The 17,798-nt window shown below is 35.7% G+C and overlaps 1 protein-coding gene across 3 annotated transcripts in view; it reads left to right on the top strand.

Moving 5' to 3' along the window:
* Positions 1-17,798, top strand: part of GRID2 (glutamate ionotropic receptor delta type subunit 2) — a 1,466,011-nt gene that overhangs the window by 1,210,208 nt on the left and 238,005 nt on the right. For all 3 annotated transcript variants that reach the window (XM_072810836.1, XM_072810835.1, XM_072810834.1), the window contains exon 13: positions 13,934-14,129. In XM_072810836.1, coding sequence (XP_072666937.1) covers positions 13,934-14,129 — 196 coding nt within the window. The remainder of the gene's footprint in view (positions 1-13,933; positions 14,130-17,798) is intronic.

Here is a 17,798-nt window from a genome sequence, read left to right on the forward strand (position 1 = left end):
GGGTCAGGACATCTGTTTGTCAGGCAAGTTTTCTCTTTTAAGTCATCTTTAATTGGCCCTCTCATCACAGAGCTCATATGCTACTTCCTCTGTGCAGCCTGCCCCGTAGTGTTCATAACGAGATTCAGTGTCTCTTTTTGTTTTAACCACCTGGCATCTATCTACCTGGCTTAAACCCTAAATTACATGTACCTTTGTGTTGAGGTAGTATTCTACTTGTTCTACCTTTTCAGCTGAAATGTATGCTCTCGGTTGTGCCTTTATTGCCTTTGTATCAGCGTAGCACCTCTTACGGAGTAGCTTAGTGACTACATAGTTGGTTACATGTAAAATATTCATGATGTAGTGAACCAGAAAGGGATTTCTTAGAATCTGGCCTGAGACTGTGGAACCTTGTGACTTGTCTATATACCTCATGACAAATCAGGAAGCAATATGAAAGCCATTTTTACGTGTCATTATTCCAGGATAAGAGAAGAAGCCCCAAGTGGTATGCTCTCAAGGTTTTCTCAGTGTCTCACCCACTCCAGGCTTCCAGTGGGAGGCTACTTCAGAGCTCTCAGCAGGGAATTGCACACTTTATTAGGAACAGCCAAAGTCAAGGTCACTGAAGTGAGCTGGGCCTGATTCATACCACTTTTATGTTTCAGTTTAGTACGGAATTGTATAGGCTTAGCTTCAGACAGGCCCTACAGACAGAGGAAGACATTCATCTCCTTACTCTATATTGTTCGGTGTTGAAATGGCTTACTTGTCAAAGCACTTAAGTACCACAGTGATGTATGTTTGATAAACATATAGCCATCTAGATGTTATAGACCATGATTTTCTCTCTTTTTGAAAAAAATAAAAACTCTTAGAGTTTTTTCAAAGCCACCCTTCAGTGAGCATTTAATTAAAAGTTGTCTCCCACTTTATTTGTGACTCCCAGGAACAGGGCTATATTATCATCGCTGTAGACTCTTATTTACAATGAGCTCACCAAGATGAAAACTTTGCCAAACTAATAAGTACCCACAACCCCTAACATGATCTTCTGGACAAGCAATTATTCTAAACAAGTCAAGTCCTCCTCTCTTTCGTTGTCCCCAGCCTTTGTCATCTAAACGCAGAAACCTATTAAGAACTTGCGAATAAAAATTCCTGTCTCCTATTTTCTGTTGTTTTCCTTCCTTTCCTGAAATCAGCTGAATAAATAAATATTCTCTACCGCAAGTAGGTGGCTATGATAAAACCCTACACTAAGGAGTACTTGGTTGAGTCATTTCAGAATAGCTAACTAGTTTGAGTATGGGGCATGTTTTTGTGAAATTAATGTAGGAAGAGTATGTGATAGAAATAGTGACAGTGGAATCGGCAGGCAGGGCTGTTGGGCAGAACACTGCCGAAGGAGATCAGAGACCTAGTTCAAGTGTCCAAGCCTCGTTCTTGCTAATAAACAATAAGGCAAGCTTTTAAACCACTTTGGACTTTAGCTTTCTGTCTTTAAATATGTGATCCATTCCTCCTCTCACTGCACAAATATTTGTTCCACAGGTTGGATTAAGTTATTTTCAATGTCCCTTCAATGGTACAACTCTCTATCAACTACATAAATGAAGTATCTTATTTAAACAAAGTCTGAGATAAGAGATAAAAATATATTCACGTGTTATTTTTATAAAAGAAATCCTAGATTATAAGGCAGAACTGAAAGGAAACTCTTGGTTTGCCAAATCACTTTTTCTTTTTCTTTCTTTCTTTCTTCTTTCTTTCTTTCTTTCTTTCTTTCTTTCTTTCTTTCTTTCTTTCTTCTTTTTTCTTTCTTCTCTCTTTTTCTTTCTTTCTTTCTTTCTTTCTTTCTTTCTTTCTTTCTTTCTTTCTTTCTTTCTCTTTCTTTCTTTCTTTCTTTCTTTCTTTCTTTCTTTCTTTCTTTCTTTCTTTCTTTCTTTCTTTCTTTCTTTCTTTCTTTCTTTCTTTCTTTCTTTCTTTCTCTTTCTTTCTGTTTCTCTTGCCTCATCTGTCTTTCCCTGTCCTCTCCATCACACCAGCAATCCTGATGTGCTGACCTCCACCCTCTGCCAAGTGTCTCTTTGATCCTCTTAGTTGCTCTGCAAGCTCCTATCAGATAGTCCATTTATTTTTAATGACTTTTTCCTCCACTCCTACACACACTGTCACCACACACACACCCGCTATAGCCCCTGTTTCTCACACCCTGATCTTTTAACCTAAGGACAAAGTTTAGAATCGCCAGATGCCCCAGGTCATGGCAAGTCATGGGGATGGTAAAGAACAGATCTGCAGGTGGCTTGCTGGGCAGCTTTTGCAGATGAAGATTGCCATTTTCTCAGAGCAATGCTGCAGAATTCTCAAGATCTGCTACTGAATTGGGAAGGGACTCCGTAGGGAGGGTACCTTTCCAAAACATTTTGGGCATTTATAATCTGAATGGCTGTTAATAAGACCTGACTGTGGACATTAGGACATGCATTTTATGCATAGTTTTGGTTGAAATTTCTCAAAAAAGAAATATGCTTAATTGGGAATACAGCATTATTTCTCTGCATGATTAAGAAAAAAACAACCAAAAACTTAAAAACTTTTTTTGGAGAGATCCACAAACCTATAACACTGGAAAGAAGGGGAATTTATTTCGTATTGGGGAAATTTTAAGTTATTAGTAGAAACTTGGTATCCTGCTCTGTTATGAAGAGCCAGGATCTTTGTTTTAAGATAGATTCATTAGAATCTTCACTGAAACAATGACCTTCCACCTTACTTTGACAGTATGTTCTACTGAGTCTTCAAATAGGCTGTTAAATTTGTCCTACTGTTATTCTTAGTCACGTCTTTCTCTTCAGTTATTTCCTTCCACCGCAAATAATTTTATAATGTGATTAAAGTTTTTGAACTCCTTAAAAGAACTGAGAGGGAAAAAAATTACAAATTACTATTGATTCCTCATGTGAATATACCTCGTATTTTATTTGGGTCATTTTTTTGTGTGTGTAGAAGCATTAGGTGTTATTGTATCACAGCTTGTTAGCAGGCTGTATGTGAGGTTATGATCAATGGTTCAGTGTCAGCCTTGGAGGGTATATTGAATAGAGTTTTTCCCATAAGTCAGCACTGGCCCTGATTATAATGAGCATTTTCAGTGTTGATTTGAAGTATAGAATAGGGAGTGAGCTTATTAAACATGCAGATTACTTTATATTGAGTAGGGGTGATTATTGACTAGAACCACACTGTAAGAATTCATAAGGACCTTGACAAATTAAACAGGGTAATTATAAGTGAGACGAAGCTTTTAATAGGGACAAATATGTAATAATTCACTCAGAGATAGAAAAAACAAACTGTGTGTGTGTATGTGTGTGTATCTATGATAATTTAAAACTGGAGGTGTAAACAGTTTCAGGGCAGCCCCGGTGGCTTAGCGGTTTAAGCACTGCCTTCAGTTCAGGGCATGATGCTGGAGACCCAGGATCAAGTCCCACATCAGGCTCCCTGCATGGAGCCTGCTTCTCCCTCTGCCTGTGTCTCTGCCTCTCTCTCTCTGTGTCTCTCATGAATAAATAAAATCTTAAAAAAAAAAATCAGGAGAGTTCTCTGTTAAAAAAAAAGAAAAGAAAGAAAAGTTTCAGAATGAATCATCTGTCAATTACAAATTTGAAATGTAATGTTAGTGTTTATAAAGAAAATGACCAAAGTGACCTAGCAGTGTAAAAGTTGCTAGGGCTTCTTAAATACCACCGTGACCTATTTATAAAGTCCATAAATTATGCAAAAATTACAAAGAAAAGGAAAAAGTGCCTTAGCTAATAGCAATGTAAAAAAGTGAGTAATAGATCTTGTGGGTGAGAACTATAGGAATTTAGTGTTTAACTCAAAAAAGAAGAGGCTAAAGGATGAAAAACAAGAAAGAAGTGTTTTATTTAAAAAAATATAAAAAGAAGTGTTTTATTATATAAAGGAATATTGTACTGGAGGTGATGGGTAGCTATTGTCCATCTTCACAGAGAAGACAATGAGAGGCTTATGTGAAAAAGATGAGTGTTAGGTGAGGCATGAGTAAGAACTTCCTGGCATTAAGTTTTCTAAGTCAGTAAAGTGCCTAGGAAAGAAGAAAAAAGTCCATTTTGGGAGCTGGCTTTTATTCCTTAAGATATATCATTGAATTATGTGATACCTTCAGGAACTCTTCCAAACACTCTGATGTTATGGTTTTATTAGGGTTCTTACTTAACACCATTTAGAAATTTGTTGATCCTCAGGGAAATTCATGGGAATTAGTCAGGTCTTTCCTATAGTTTCAATGATGTAAGAACATAAAAATCTACTCTTCTATTGAAGTCTCCTGGATTATTTGAGGATATCATCCTAACATAAATTTTACAATCAGTTGACAGTCAATGGTGACATAATGAAATGTTATCTGTACAAATTTAGGATAGTTCCAGATTTGTTCATAGTGTCCTGCAGTAAATAAATATTGAATTATTTCATGATATCTCAGGAAGAAACTGCTCATACTTTCTACCTTACACAGACAATTGGAGGGTAATTGAATTCACAGAGTACTGGGATCTTTTGTAATGCAGTTTTGCTTAATTGGTATATATATCAATATCTATATATATCATGAAAGATTAATTAATAAACTAAGATACAGAGCAAGGTCGTAAATAACAATTCAGCAGGGAGAAAAATATAGTGTCTTTTACCTTTCAGGATTCAGGATTCATGAGGTGACAAAATCAGTTCCTAGCTTATAAGGTGGGTCAACAGGTCAGAGAAACCAACCATATTTTCAATATAACTATTTTCTCTCATTTGTTTAGCATTGTCATTTTGAAGAGAATTTAACAGTCATTTGTATTAATTATGCCTAACAGCAATAAAAAGAGACAGAGTATTTCCATCCCCCTTTGTGGTCTCCAAAATGACCTATCATATTCACAAACCAAAACAACTTTTAAATGTACATGGCAATACACGCACAGGAAGATGTTCCCTTAAGTAGTTCATGATAGCCATCTTTATCAACTGCATCTATTTTATATGAATTTCTAATATTACCTGTGACTATCATATCTATAGTGCATGGCTGATGGGGATGCCCTTGACTATTCTGTGAGGGAGAAGGTGCAGGGAATATTTCTAAATCTCTCAGGAAAGGCACAAAAGTCATCTTGATGCCTAGTAATTCACCATGCAGGGACAGCATTCCTCTTCATGAGTCCTACCACACACTTTTTCTAGATCAAGCACACTTGAAACATCAGTCTTAGAAACATTTTTCTAGATGTCTCCTTGGGCAAGGAAAACAACTGCAAAATTAAACTGTTGGGACTATACCAGAAGAAAAAGCCTTTCTCACAGCAGAGGAAACCATCAACAAAACAAAAAGGCAACCTACTGAAGGGTAATACCCAAAATATATTTAAAAAGCTTACACAACTCAACACTTAAGTAAATAAATAGATAAGTAGTTCTTAAAACACCAAATAAATATTCTAAAGAAGTTCACAGCAAAAGACCTGAAGCTGACTTTGACCTAATTTACTCAGCTGAGGCCCAGAAGGGCAGGTTTGAGGGCAGATGAAGTATAGAGGACATACTGAAGCATCCTCTCCATCCAGGGGGCCTCCCTTGGGAAACTCTCCTCATATCCACAAGTAAAAAATCCTATCCCTCTGTCTTCCCTGGTATCCTTCAGATTTGTTGGCCTCAGGATGTAGGCTTCTGCTGTCTTGAGAAAGAAAAAACTCTGGCACTTTGAGAAGGAAGACAAAATCATGTTACTGCTCTACCAGAGATTGCTGTGGCTGAGTTCTTTCTGATTGACCCTGCCCCAGAATTTATACTTTTAGGCTGCACAATCTAATCTTATATGAGAAAATCACATTTCTTCCACTAACATGACTTTGATCTTATCTTTTTAAAATAAGGAAGTTAACATTATTGGGCTAAAGAACATTAAGCTCTTCCCTGAGCCTGTTTTCAGTTAGTGACAACCCTCATGTACTTAAAATAGCTCTCACTGAGTCTTCAGTAGGGATGGAGCCATCTACAATCCAAATTTTCTTCTGACATGAAGAAACGTTAGAGTCTTGCTTGCCCCATCATTTACCCTTGATACCCTTATATTTCATCAGACTTTCTGCCTAAACCTGTGTCTAAGAGGGTTTGGAAAACTTCAATGAGGAGAAGAGCTACTAAAATGCAGAATGTGGTTTCTCAAAGGACAAGTGGCCATTGGCTATGCTTCAAATAGGAAGATGGGAAGCCTTTCTGTAGTGCTTATTCCATTCCCTTATAAGTAGAGCATACAAATCCTCCTTTATGTAGAAATTCAACCCTTGAGAGAAAAAAAATAAATTTTGTTTTTGGTGTTAACACTCAGTATTACCAAGGGTGACTATTCTCTCCTTGTTCTAGTGCTTTATCTTTTCTTTAGCTACTAAAATCATGAATTCTATTATATTTTTTAATCATTTCAGTTAGGAGAGTTAGCTGAGCAATTTTCTTCACCATTTCAACTTGCTTCTGAAATTTGAGTCAGAAATCACTCATCAAATGAACCACTACTTATTTGCTGTTTCCACATTGCTCAGATAAGTATTCCTTTCAGGAACAGACATTCCACTTTGTACCATGTCCTATGTGTACCAGAATTATGGAGTATAACTTTAGCTTTTCCAAATACATTACTTCAATTATATTTATTTGGGTTTTCTTTTCATTTGCATTGCCTCTGAATTTATTTATTTTATATCCATGGCAAAATGTCTTGTTAAGCAATTCACTGGTGGTCTATTAAAGCTTTTGCAGCTGATTTCGTTGCAGGGGAAATTTCCATTCCAAAGCTCCCTTAAAATTAGTTGTTGTGTTTTTTTTAAAACTACAATATATTGTTGCCATGATTAGTCACCCACAGAATGACTGGTAATATACAATAAAAATCACATTTTTATATAATGCTAGTTTAATGGAAGTGCTGGCTTTTCAAGATGAAAGCATATTTCTAGTAAAAAAGAGTAGTCAAGATACATGAGCCTCATTGTGTTCTCCAAACGCTGGACTATATTCTGAGTTTCAAAGATGAATTTAAAGAAAAATTATGGTGGACACCTGGGTAGGTCAGTGGTTGAATGTCTGCCTTCAGTTCAGGGCATGATCCCGGGGTCCCAGGATCAAGTCTCACATCGGGCACCTCCACGGGGAGCCTGCTTCTTCCTCTGCCTATGTCTCTGCTTCTCTCTGTGTCTTTCTCATGAATGAATGAATGAATGAATGAATGAATAAATAAATAAATAAATAAATAAGAAAAATTATGGGAATCGGCAACATGTATTCTAAATGAGTTAAAGAAAGAAGTAAAATTTCATAACACAATGCTACAATGTGAACATATTCTAAGTATTAGAAGAGACTAAAGAGGCAGCTGAGTTTGATCTTGACCTTGAAGGGAAAGAATTCACCGGTAGACAAGGAGACATCTTGTGCAGAGCAAATACCTACCAAAGAAGGAATGATGAAATGGCCTGTTTGCCCTAAAATGGATGTATGAATGAGGCAAAAGTTTATCTTTGAGAATGGAAAAAAATTTAGGCCAATTTTTTTAAGGATCTCAAATGCTACGGAGTTGGTGATTTTTTTCTAAAGGCAACCGGGTATATAGGAAGTATTTAAATAAGACAGGGATAGGCTCAGACATATATCAGAAAGAACACTTTAGCTATAGTGCAGAGGATGGATTAGAGGTAGGTTAGAGATAGGGAGAAGGCTTAGAAATAATTCTCTAAGGGCGCCAGATGGCTCAGTCAGTTAAGCGTCCAACTCTGGATTTCCAATCAGGTCGTGATTTCAAGGTCCTGAGATGGAGCCCCGAATCAGGCACCAGGCTGAGCATGGAATCTGCTTGGGACTCTCTCTCCCTCCTTCTCTGCCCCTCCTCCTGCTTGCACTCTCCATGTCTAAAATGAATAAATAAACTCTTTTAAAAAATAAAGAATCCTCTCATAGAAAGGATGAGAGAATTAGCAATGAGAGGACGAAGGTAGTGACAGATTTGTAAGATTCAGGAAGTAAAATGTACAAAAGTTGATGAGAGATTAGATGGGGTAGGGACTTTGGAGAAAAAGGCTATGAGTGAGGAATCTGAAATGAATTTAATTGGTGGGAAAAATAAGGAGATAGCAATTCCAAAATTTATAACAGAGCCTAATAATAAAAATAATAATAAGATTCATAATTGCAACTACCAGTCATGGAGCACTTCTAGAGTGTTCAGTACTAAGGTAAGTGTTTTGTATCAATATCTATGTCAAACCTCCACATGCCTTATTATAAAATTATTATTTTCCCTATTTAATAGGGAAGTGGGTTGTAATTTATAGGAAATTAAATGACTTGTCTAAGGATTGAGACTTAAATCTTTGCATCTTAAAACCCAGATTTGTTGAAACTAAGAGTTTGCCCAGTGCTGGCTGTTGGCTGTACCTCTCAGAGGCAGGCCTACCTTACCTGACCACCTTAGTACACTTTTCCACACTTATCTCTTCTTCTTAGGTCTTAATGAACATGCCATCTCAGTCTAGTGGAACATTATTTGACATATTAGTTGGTCTTTTAAGTTTTAAATTCTGGAACACTTTTTTTTTTTTTTTTTTCTGAAAAACCTGCCTCTGAGCTCACCAGGCCCTCAGCTAATAAAACCAATGAACAACAATGGGCACCAGGCAGGCTTTGAATGTGGTTACTGATGGCCTTCTAGAGCTCAACGATATCTTCTCCTTTGGTAGATGTTGAAATCAGCATCCAGAAGAAGAAACTGTGGGAGAAAAAAAACCTGAACTGAGTTGGAAGACATTTTTAATACATCCTTGCTTGTTTATCTCTCTTCCACTGTCAGCCCCTTTACCTAAAGCATCTAGAACCTATCCTATCAACCACATTCCATTTTTCTCCCCCTGAAGAAAAATCCCTTCTGATGTGATAACTTAAGTTGACTTGTTCCATTCCATTAAAAATGGAATTAGACTTACAATTACCTAGAGCTAGAGCCGGCAACCATCTGTTGGAGAGCTTTCCACAAAATCAAGCTGAGATGCTTAAAAAGAAGAAAGAAAATGAAAATGGAAAAGAGATTTATGAGTGTTATTTTATTTTATTAAGATATTATTTATTTATTCATGAGAGACAGAGAGAGAGAGAGAGAGAGAGGCAGAGACACAGGCAGAGGGAGAAGCAGGCTCCATTCAGGGAGCCCGATGTGGGACTCGATCATGGGACTCCAGGACCTGGGCTGAAGGCAGGCACTAAACTGCTGAGCCACCCAGGGATCCCCATGAGTGTTATTTTAAAGTTTATATGGGTAAGATCTATTCTCTTCTTAAAGAAAAATAGGTAAAAAATATGAGTGAAAATTCACTGCAAAGGGAATAGGCATTAGATTTTCAACTAGTTAACAATTTTAGAAATGTAAAGTAGTAAGACATTCAAAGTTATGACCATTCACAGTCATAGGTTTATAAAATCTTGTATTTCCTTAAATAGGGCATTAGGAGATGAATCATTATAATAATAATCTCCATATAAAACAATAGGGGAGCACCTGGGTGGCACAGTCAGTTGAACATCTGACTCTTGGTCTCAGCTCAAGTCATGATTTCAGGATTGTAAATTCAAGCCCCTAGTCAGGCTCTGTGGTAAGTGGAGGGTCTACTTGAGGATTCACTCCCTCTGCCCTTCTTCTGCCCCTCCTGTTCATGCTCTCTCTCTCCTACTCTCTTTCTCACACTCGCTAAAATAAATAAATACCTCTTTTTTAAAAATTAAAACAAAATAAAAATAAAGCAATGGATAAGTTGATTGAATGCTGATGCAACAGGTCCACTTGTCCTCACCCTTAGACACTCTTATTCTTTCCATTTATATATTAGAAAATTCAGGTAAACAGAGGTTAACATCACATGGCCCACAAATCTGCTTGACTTTAAAATCTAACTTACCCAATGTCAAAGCTGTCACAAATATCTAATATCAGAGTATCACATGTGTTGAAATTAATTTTCTATGCTTGAACAGTTTTAAGTGTTTATTTTTCTCATGGAAAGAGTTGGCAATCAGCCTAGATCCACCCACATTCCTAAAATTGACTTGACAGAAGTGCCCTAAATTACAGTTTCTAAGTATATGTAATGTTCATGCAAATAACTAAATACCACTTACCTATCCGATCTCAGTATTCTTTAGTATTCATGGTTGCTAGTAGTATAGGACACCAGAAGGAATAAAAGTATAAATCTGAAAACATGCTGGGAAAACAAGGCTTGTTAGAATGGCAAACTAATTGCTTTCTTTTATTATTCACCAATTACACAGCTATAAACCCCCCCTTTTTTTTTTTTTTTTTTTTTTACCCTATGTGCATGAGTGGGGATATGGGATTGGGAAAGGAGGATTCAGGTCTAACACATCTGCAGTGATCATTTGCTGAGTTTTATGTGGGTAAATGTGGGTTTTGTGTGACTAAGTGGAGAAATGGAATTTATTAGTATGAGTTAACTCTTTTCTAGAATGCTCTAGATTTTTCCATTTCTTCTGTGGCCTGGGTATGCATTGTGAATTGTTAAAAAAGAAATGACATGGGCAGCCCGGGTGGCTCAGCAATTTAGCGACACCTTCAGGCCAGGTCCTGATCCTGGAGACCCGGGATCGAGTCCCATGTCAGGCTCCCTGCGTGCAGCCTGCTTCTCCCTCTGCCTGTGTCTCTGCCTCTCTCTCTCTCTCTCTCTCATGAATAAATAAATAAAATCTTTAAAAAATTTTTAAAAAATAAATGACAACATTTGCCATGGTAAATTAATTTATATATTAGGTACCTATTAATTATTTTAGAATTGTTTTGCATTTAAAACAATGATTTGGCAAAACAAAACAGTAATTTGGCATATCTAAATAATACTCAGATGTTGAATTTCAGATACAATGCTTTTGAGGATTACCACTTATAGAACAATTTGCTAGATTTCTTTTAGGGGTTCATAATATAGGCTATACCATTTCTGCTGATATTACTCTAAAATCTTACTAGCATGAAAATAACAAAATGACCACATAAAATGAACACTCCCTTTCTGTGCTGGGCTCCTAAAACAGCCTTCAGTTTCTGAAATAAGCTGTTTGTGCTCACTTCATTTTGCATCATTTTATTTTTGTCACCTGTGATGCTATCTCTGTGTACTATAATGGAATGATGCTGAATCAGACAAGCTATAGTTTTTATTGCAAGCATATCTCAAGGCAAATTTATAAGCTGAACTTTATCAGAAATGAAGCTAGAGGGAACATGCCTTTGTTCTAAGTTACAAAATGCTTCTGCTGTTCTGAATTTGAAGTATGCTGAAAATAAAATACTTTCTTCTCTGACATCAAGAATTTCACATTGGCAAAATATTAAGAATTCCTTTAAAATTTTCATTGTGTACAAATTAGTTTCACTAACAAAAACTATGTGTATTATGATTCTATATTCAAGTTGTAAAGCTGATATTGAAGGTGATGTTATGCTGCAGAAACCTGATTATATTAATGATCCTAACATTTGATTTCAATTTTCTTTTCATGAAAAGCTAAGAGGGAGTGTTAATTTATTTAACAGTATTCTACTGGTATGACTACTTGGGCAAACAAGTTATATATTTAGGTATAGGCATACAAAAATTTTACCTCTTCATTATGAAATCACCACCACCAAATTGAAGGTTTCTGAGAGTTATAAGAGAGATTGGTTGCTGAACTTTCTAAACAGCAAGTGGCCAACAATCCTTTCCTGGGAGGGTTTTTGATGAACTGTGACATGGCCTTCCCCAGCGATAAGACATTTTGGTTCTAGTAGGTGGGAGCTTCACACAACTACCTAGCATAGGCCTTTGTATTCATAATATAGAACACATGAGGGCTGTTATTATAACCTGCATTGATAATAGTTCATTCCTTTTTCCCATGTTACTACTTTAGAGCATCCTCCACTAAACAGTGGGAAATATGTTAAAATGTTAATATTTTGAATAGCTTCATTCCTACCATTGGAAACAGCAGTAAATGAGAAGTAAATTGTCACTGGAAACAAAACTCTTATTGCCATTCTGTTAACAAGATAATTATGGGATGTCCCAGGAGCAAATGCTCAGTTCCTCTAGTATGAGGTTGCACCCTAGCTACATGTAGTTTGTTTTTATTCCTGCTTTTGCTCTCAATTATTCTTCATACTGTCACCTTATCTTTTTATAAATGGTAGAATTAATTTAATAGTTGTAGAATATCCCGGCAAATTTTTCCTTGCAAATAGTAATTTTTAAATGCATCCTTTTATGCAGCAGGAGTACAGAACAAAAAGGAATTATCATGGTAGTTTTCATAGAGTAAATGATACACATCAACAACCTAAAACTCAATAAAATGTAGATTAAATTTTGCTGAAAATACCGTTAGAAAATGGCACAAATCCTCCTTAGCAAACACAGCCCATAATTTATCGTTTGCAATACAGTTTTGCACATGATGGAAAGTGGTGACCTGCAAGAGTATTCCCAATACTCTTGCCCAATGTTAGTGTTGTTTGCAAAGGCCCCCAGGAAATCATTAGCAAACTCCCATCTAGAAAGAGATCAAAAGGTCAGAGGTATACATAACGTGAGATTCATGACCCATGGTTGTGGAGGGCTGTGAGTATTCTTGTTCAAAATATGGTATAGTGTTTCAAAGCATATGCTGCCATTCTCAGAGGTTAGGAGTGTGAATATGCCAGCATCTAATTGTGAACAGTATGCCAAAGACACACTTGTTCTTAAACCTCAGCCATTAGCATTGAGCATCTACATAAACTCAAATGAGTTTCAGTCAAACAGTAATTGGTTCTCCAGGTTAGAAAGTATAGAGTGGCTCAGAAACTTAAATGTAAGGAAATTGACCGCCAATTTAGAGGTGAATAACCTGGGACAAGTAGATACTATCTATAACTCAGAGATCGATGTGAAAATCCTGAGCATTATTCTGTAAAAGAGAAAGCTGAAAATAAATTCAGCTCTCGAGAAGCATGACTTTTATTCTATTTGAATACAAATAGAAATCTCTCTCCTCTCTTTCACACGCACACACACAAACTTAAAGCAAATATAGCAAAAGAAATATAGAAATAAGATGTGGCATCTTAGTATAGTAAAAATACTATAGCCTTTGAAGCCAGTCAGATCTACATTTGAATCTTATCTCATCCCTTGCTGACTGAGCCACAAAGCAAATCCTTTATACTCTCACCCAGAGTTTTCTCATCTATAAAATGGGTGAAATAGTTCTGAGAAATTAGGCATTGCTATGAGAATAAGGTACATCAGATGCTAGTGTGTATGTGGTAGCCACTTAGCTAAAGTGACTATCATAAATACTAATTTTTAAGTATACACTTGACCTCAAAACATGTTTATACAAAATGTAATTATTTTATCAAAATATTTAAGCATTGCCACCTAAAAGAACATAGGCTTAAGGCTTATGACATATGGAATTTTTAAAAACTAAATGATTGTGATTATCTAGCAATTTAATTTAATTTGCTTTTGCTTTGATGGGATTGCTGGGTTTAGTTTTGTGTTTGGTGTTTTTCACAGTGAAGGTTCACAAAAAGAAGCATTGCCTTGCCACTAGAAATTTTTATTTTTCTTTCAGTTATGATTTTGTCTTCTAATGATTCATGTGTCATGCACCCTAACAGTAATTCTCCTTATATATTACATTTTAATATTAAGAAGCCACAAAATAAGAAAAGCAGTTTGACATCCATATTTATGATATTACTCTCTGCTTCCTATAACTTTTTTTTTTTTTAGTTGAAAATACTCAATACACTTTCTTGTATCTTTCTTCTCTTCTAATGATGAAGATCTCTCCAGGACCTTTCCAAGCAAACAGACATCCCTTACGGCACAGTACTGGATTCTGCAGTATATGAACATGTTCGCATGAAAGGAATGAATCCTTTTGAAAGGGACAGCATGTATTCCCAAATGTGGCGGATGATCAACAGAAGCAATGGATCAGAGAATAACGTTCTGGAATCCCAAGCAGGCATTCAAAAGGTACTGGTCATTGTCCTTCATTCACAGTCTATTTAGCCTCCCAGATTGGAATTGCTACATTGAGATTGGTTTATTTCTTTTTCAAAATTTTAACTTTGATGTACAGTTTGCAATTAAATTATACTTCCTATTGATTTAAAGAAGATTTTGAGTTGGCAGAGTGCTTATGGAGAGGGAATTCAAAGCCTTCCGTGCTGTGTCTAATGGATCGGTCTCCAGTGGAATTCCAAAGCTTGAAAACATGAGCTAGTATTTTGTTCAGAATGGGTCAGGGACTTATGCACATGAAGACTAAACATTTGGAAAAAGGTTTTTACAAATCCTCTTCCAAATATCATTAGGGTTATCCAATTCTTTCAAATTACTTGGGGTATTTTTTATACTGCATTTGTTTTTAAATGAAAACCTTATCTTTACTTATGTTTATGTGGTGGGTAAAAGTTAATCTTGTCAACAAATAAGGTCCTACAAATGTCTCTTTCTATTCTAAAAGTGAAAATCTTTTTTTTCCTATCTTATTTTAAATAACCATCATTTAGAAGTTATTTTACCAATAATAATAAAAAAAAAAGGCTTACGAAGCAGTCTTTTGTGTAAAACATGAAGCTAGTTTTTTATTCTGGGCTGTGGTTTATAAACACATATACAGAAGTAATTCTTTCTTCCTCAAGCCCCATCAATCTGCATGAGAGAACTGAATGATTTTTGTTTAAAATTATCCCACTGGCTAGCACAGCAAAAATCACAATGGTTGACATTCAATAAATAATTGTGGGATGAATGAAGGAATGTCAATTACAGCAACAAAGGTGGTATGCACTTTTTCTCTGTAACCTTCAGCAGCAGAATAATTTGGACTGCATGTCTGAGTTCCTTGTTCAGAGGGCAAACTTATTAATATTATGTTGAAGAATGTTTTGATGGCTATAAAAAATATTCTGACACAGGTTCTAACATTATTCTATGCCATTTCATATGATGTTCTTTATCTGCTGCTGCTATTATTATGGTTCCTTAGAGTCAGCATAGTTGACATCATTGTTTTAAACACTGATAAGGCTGATATAAACCTCTTTCTAAGTCCTAATGATGCATTAGCATGTGAATGTCCTTGAAATGTAAGCAATGTCCTCTAACTCCTTCACCCTTTTTTATATTAATCTAGGTGTCCTTGGACCCAAATATTAAGCCTAAAATCCACTGGGAGAATGGGTGGGTGAGAATGGGTGAGTGAGTGGACCTATATGTTGTCTGGAGAAGATGGAAGAATAGACATTTTAGGCTTTACTAGGTACTCACAGGACTTGAATAAATTTAAGCCTCAGAATAAAAGTACTTAAATGGTTTTTGGAAGAGTACTTTCCTTCATATAGTTGATTGTTAAGAATTTTGTTTTCTTGACGATAAATATATTTATAGTTTATATTTCTATTCCATTTTATAAGCCAAAGCTCTCCACACTTTATAAACTCTTTCTGTACCATACCATTCCAGAGAAAATTCACTTTTTTTCTCCAAGCAGATATACAGATTCTCAGAAAATATTTTAAAAAATATTCACTCATCCATAATTTGTTTATTCATTTTTTTCATACAATATTTGCTAAGTGCTGATTATGTATGAAACATTGATCTAGGAACTGTAGATAACTCCACCACAGAGAAATGAATAATCACTGGATCTGTGAAATATAGAGTCTGGTAAGAGAGATAGAAAAGAAAACTAAAATGCATGATCAAACAAAATGGTTTAATCATGATAAATGCTACAGAAAGAAAAAAAAAAAAACTTTGGTGCTCTTATAGAAATTAAAGAAAACATCTGTTTAAAGAATAGTGATTAAATATGGTTCCCTGAGGAGACAAAATATTAGTGATGACTTGCCTGATTGGGAACTGTTCCTGTAGAAGAGAGGGTAACAGGGCATCCAAACAAAGCATAGCCTAGGCAAAAGCCTGAAGGTACATTCAAGAAACTAGTTTAAAAATCAATGTGAGGGAATCCCTGAGTGGCTCAGCAGTTAAGTGCCTGCCTTTGGCCCAGGGTGTGATCCTGGAGACCTGGGATCAAATCCCACCTCAGGCTCCCTGCATGGAGCCTGCTTCTCCCTCTACCTGTGTCTCTGCCTCTGTCTCTGTCTCTCCCCCCCCCGCCGCCCCCGTGTATCTCTCATGAATAAATAAATAAAATCTATTAAAAAAAAATTAAAAATCAATGTGAACTGGAACATGTCAAATGAGAGAAGGGAATAAGGTTAGTAGGCAGAGGATAGATCATGAAGTACCTTGTTGCCCTTTGAAAGGAATCTGGATTTTATTTGAATGGCAAAAAATGCTACTAAATTAAGGGAATGTTGTGATTCGTTATCACCTTTCAAAAAGGTCACTGTAGCTGAGGTATAGGGATTGGTTAAGAGGATGCAGAGTGGAAATAGTGAGACCCTAAGAGACTCTTGTAAATTTCAGAGGTAGCCAGTCAAGTAGATACATGTAGACAAGGTCTTGCTTCATTCTTATGTTCTTACACACACACATTACACACACAGCCCATATACCTTACATTCTCTGTAGGTGCAAACTGAGTACACTTTCTATATCCTTGTATTTCCAAAGTAAAATAATAAATCCCAAGGATATAGAAGATCAAATGCCATGTAGAAGCTTTAAATAGTCATATATGTGTTAAGATATACATATATATCTTCCAAGGTCTTCAGTATTGTCTAAGAAAACCTCTCCTTTTCAAAGTATGTACATATAGTTTCCTACATTTTCTACTCCTGTTCTTTTTTACCTTAATGTCTTTTAACCATATAGAATTTAATTTGACATTTGTGGACATATAAAAAGAAATTACAAATATCCACACTGAGAAAATTTCAATCTGAGATTCTATGAAATAAAAGTGTTTTAGACTAGGCTATTGATAAGTTTGCATTATGTGCTAAGAAATTTAGTTAATTCTTCTGTAGCTTTTGTCATTTTTTTCTTTAAATATGTGGCTATTCCATCACCCTTCAACTTGGGTTAATGTTTCTAGTGCTGTTATTAAATGTCATACATTTTTTAAAAAGTCTATTACGAAGAAGAGAAAGAACCCCGTTCTGAGAGAGAGGGGGCAAAAACCATCTGGTTTTCTCTTCTGGTTCTTCCAGTTCTTAGGTGTTTAACTTTGGGCAAGTAACTTGTCTTCTTTAAGATTCACTCTACTCATCTGTAAACTTACCACAGTGTGGGAATTAAAAGTCTGCAAAAGACATGTGTACCTGGGTTTGAATAGAGTTCATTTTTAAAACTAAAATGTGTAAATGTAACTAACTACTAAAAATCTGTGGGACCCAGGATTTTTTTCATGTTGATAAGAATTCCTGCATCACATGTTTTTTATATGTATCAAATATATATTATATTTATAACATAAATATATACATGTGGAAGCATCAATAAATAGTGTGATTAGAGTCATAAGCTCATAAGATGATCCTTTATATTACCTGAAACTGTGTAAATGTGAACAATTTGTAACTACAAAGCTTTATTATTTAGTATCTTCTAAGGTTAAGTTAAAATTTTAATATAATGAAAAGGACATTTAATAAAAAAAAGAATAATTTCTATTCCTTGAGAGTCTACTGATAAAGAGAACTCATAAGTTTAAAATTGCAAATC

The sequence above is a fragment of the Canis lupus genome, chromosome 33 (genome assembly GCF_048164855.1).
Source record: "Canis lupus baileyi chromosome 33, mCanLup2.hap1, whole genome shotgun sequence".
NCBI classification, from domain to species: Eukaryota; Metazoa; Chordata; class Mammalia; order Carnivora; family Canidae; genus Canis; species Canis lupus.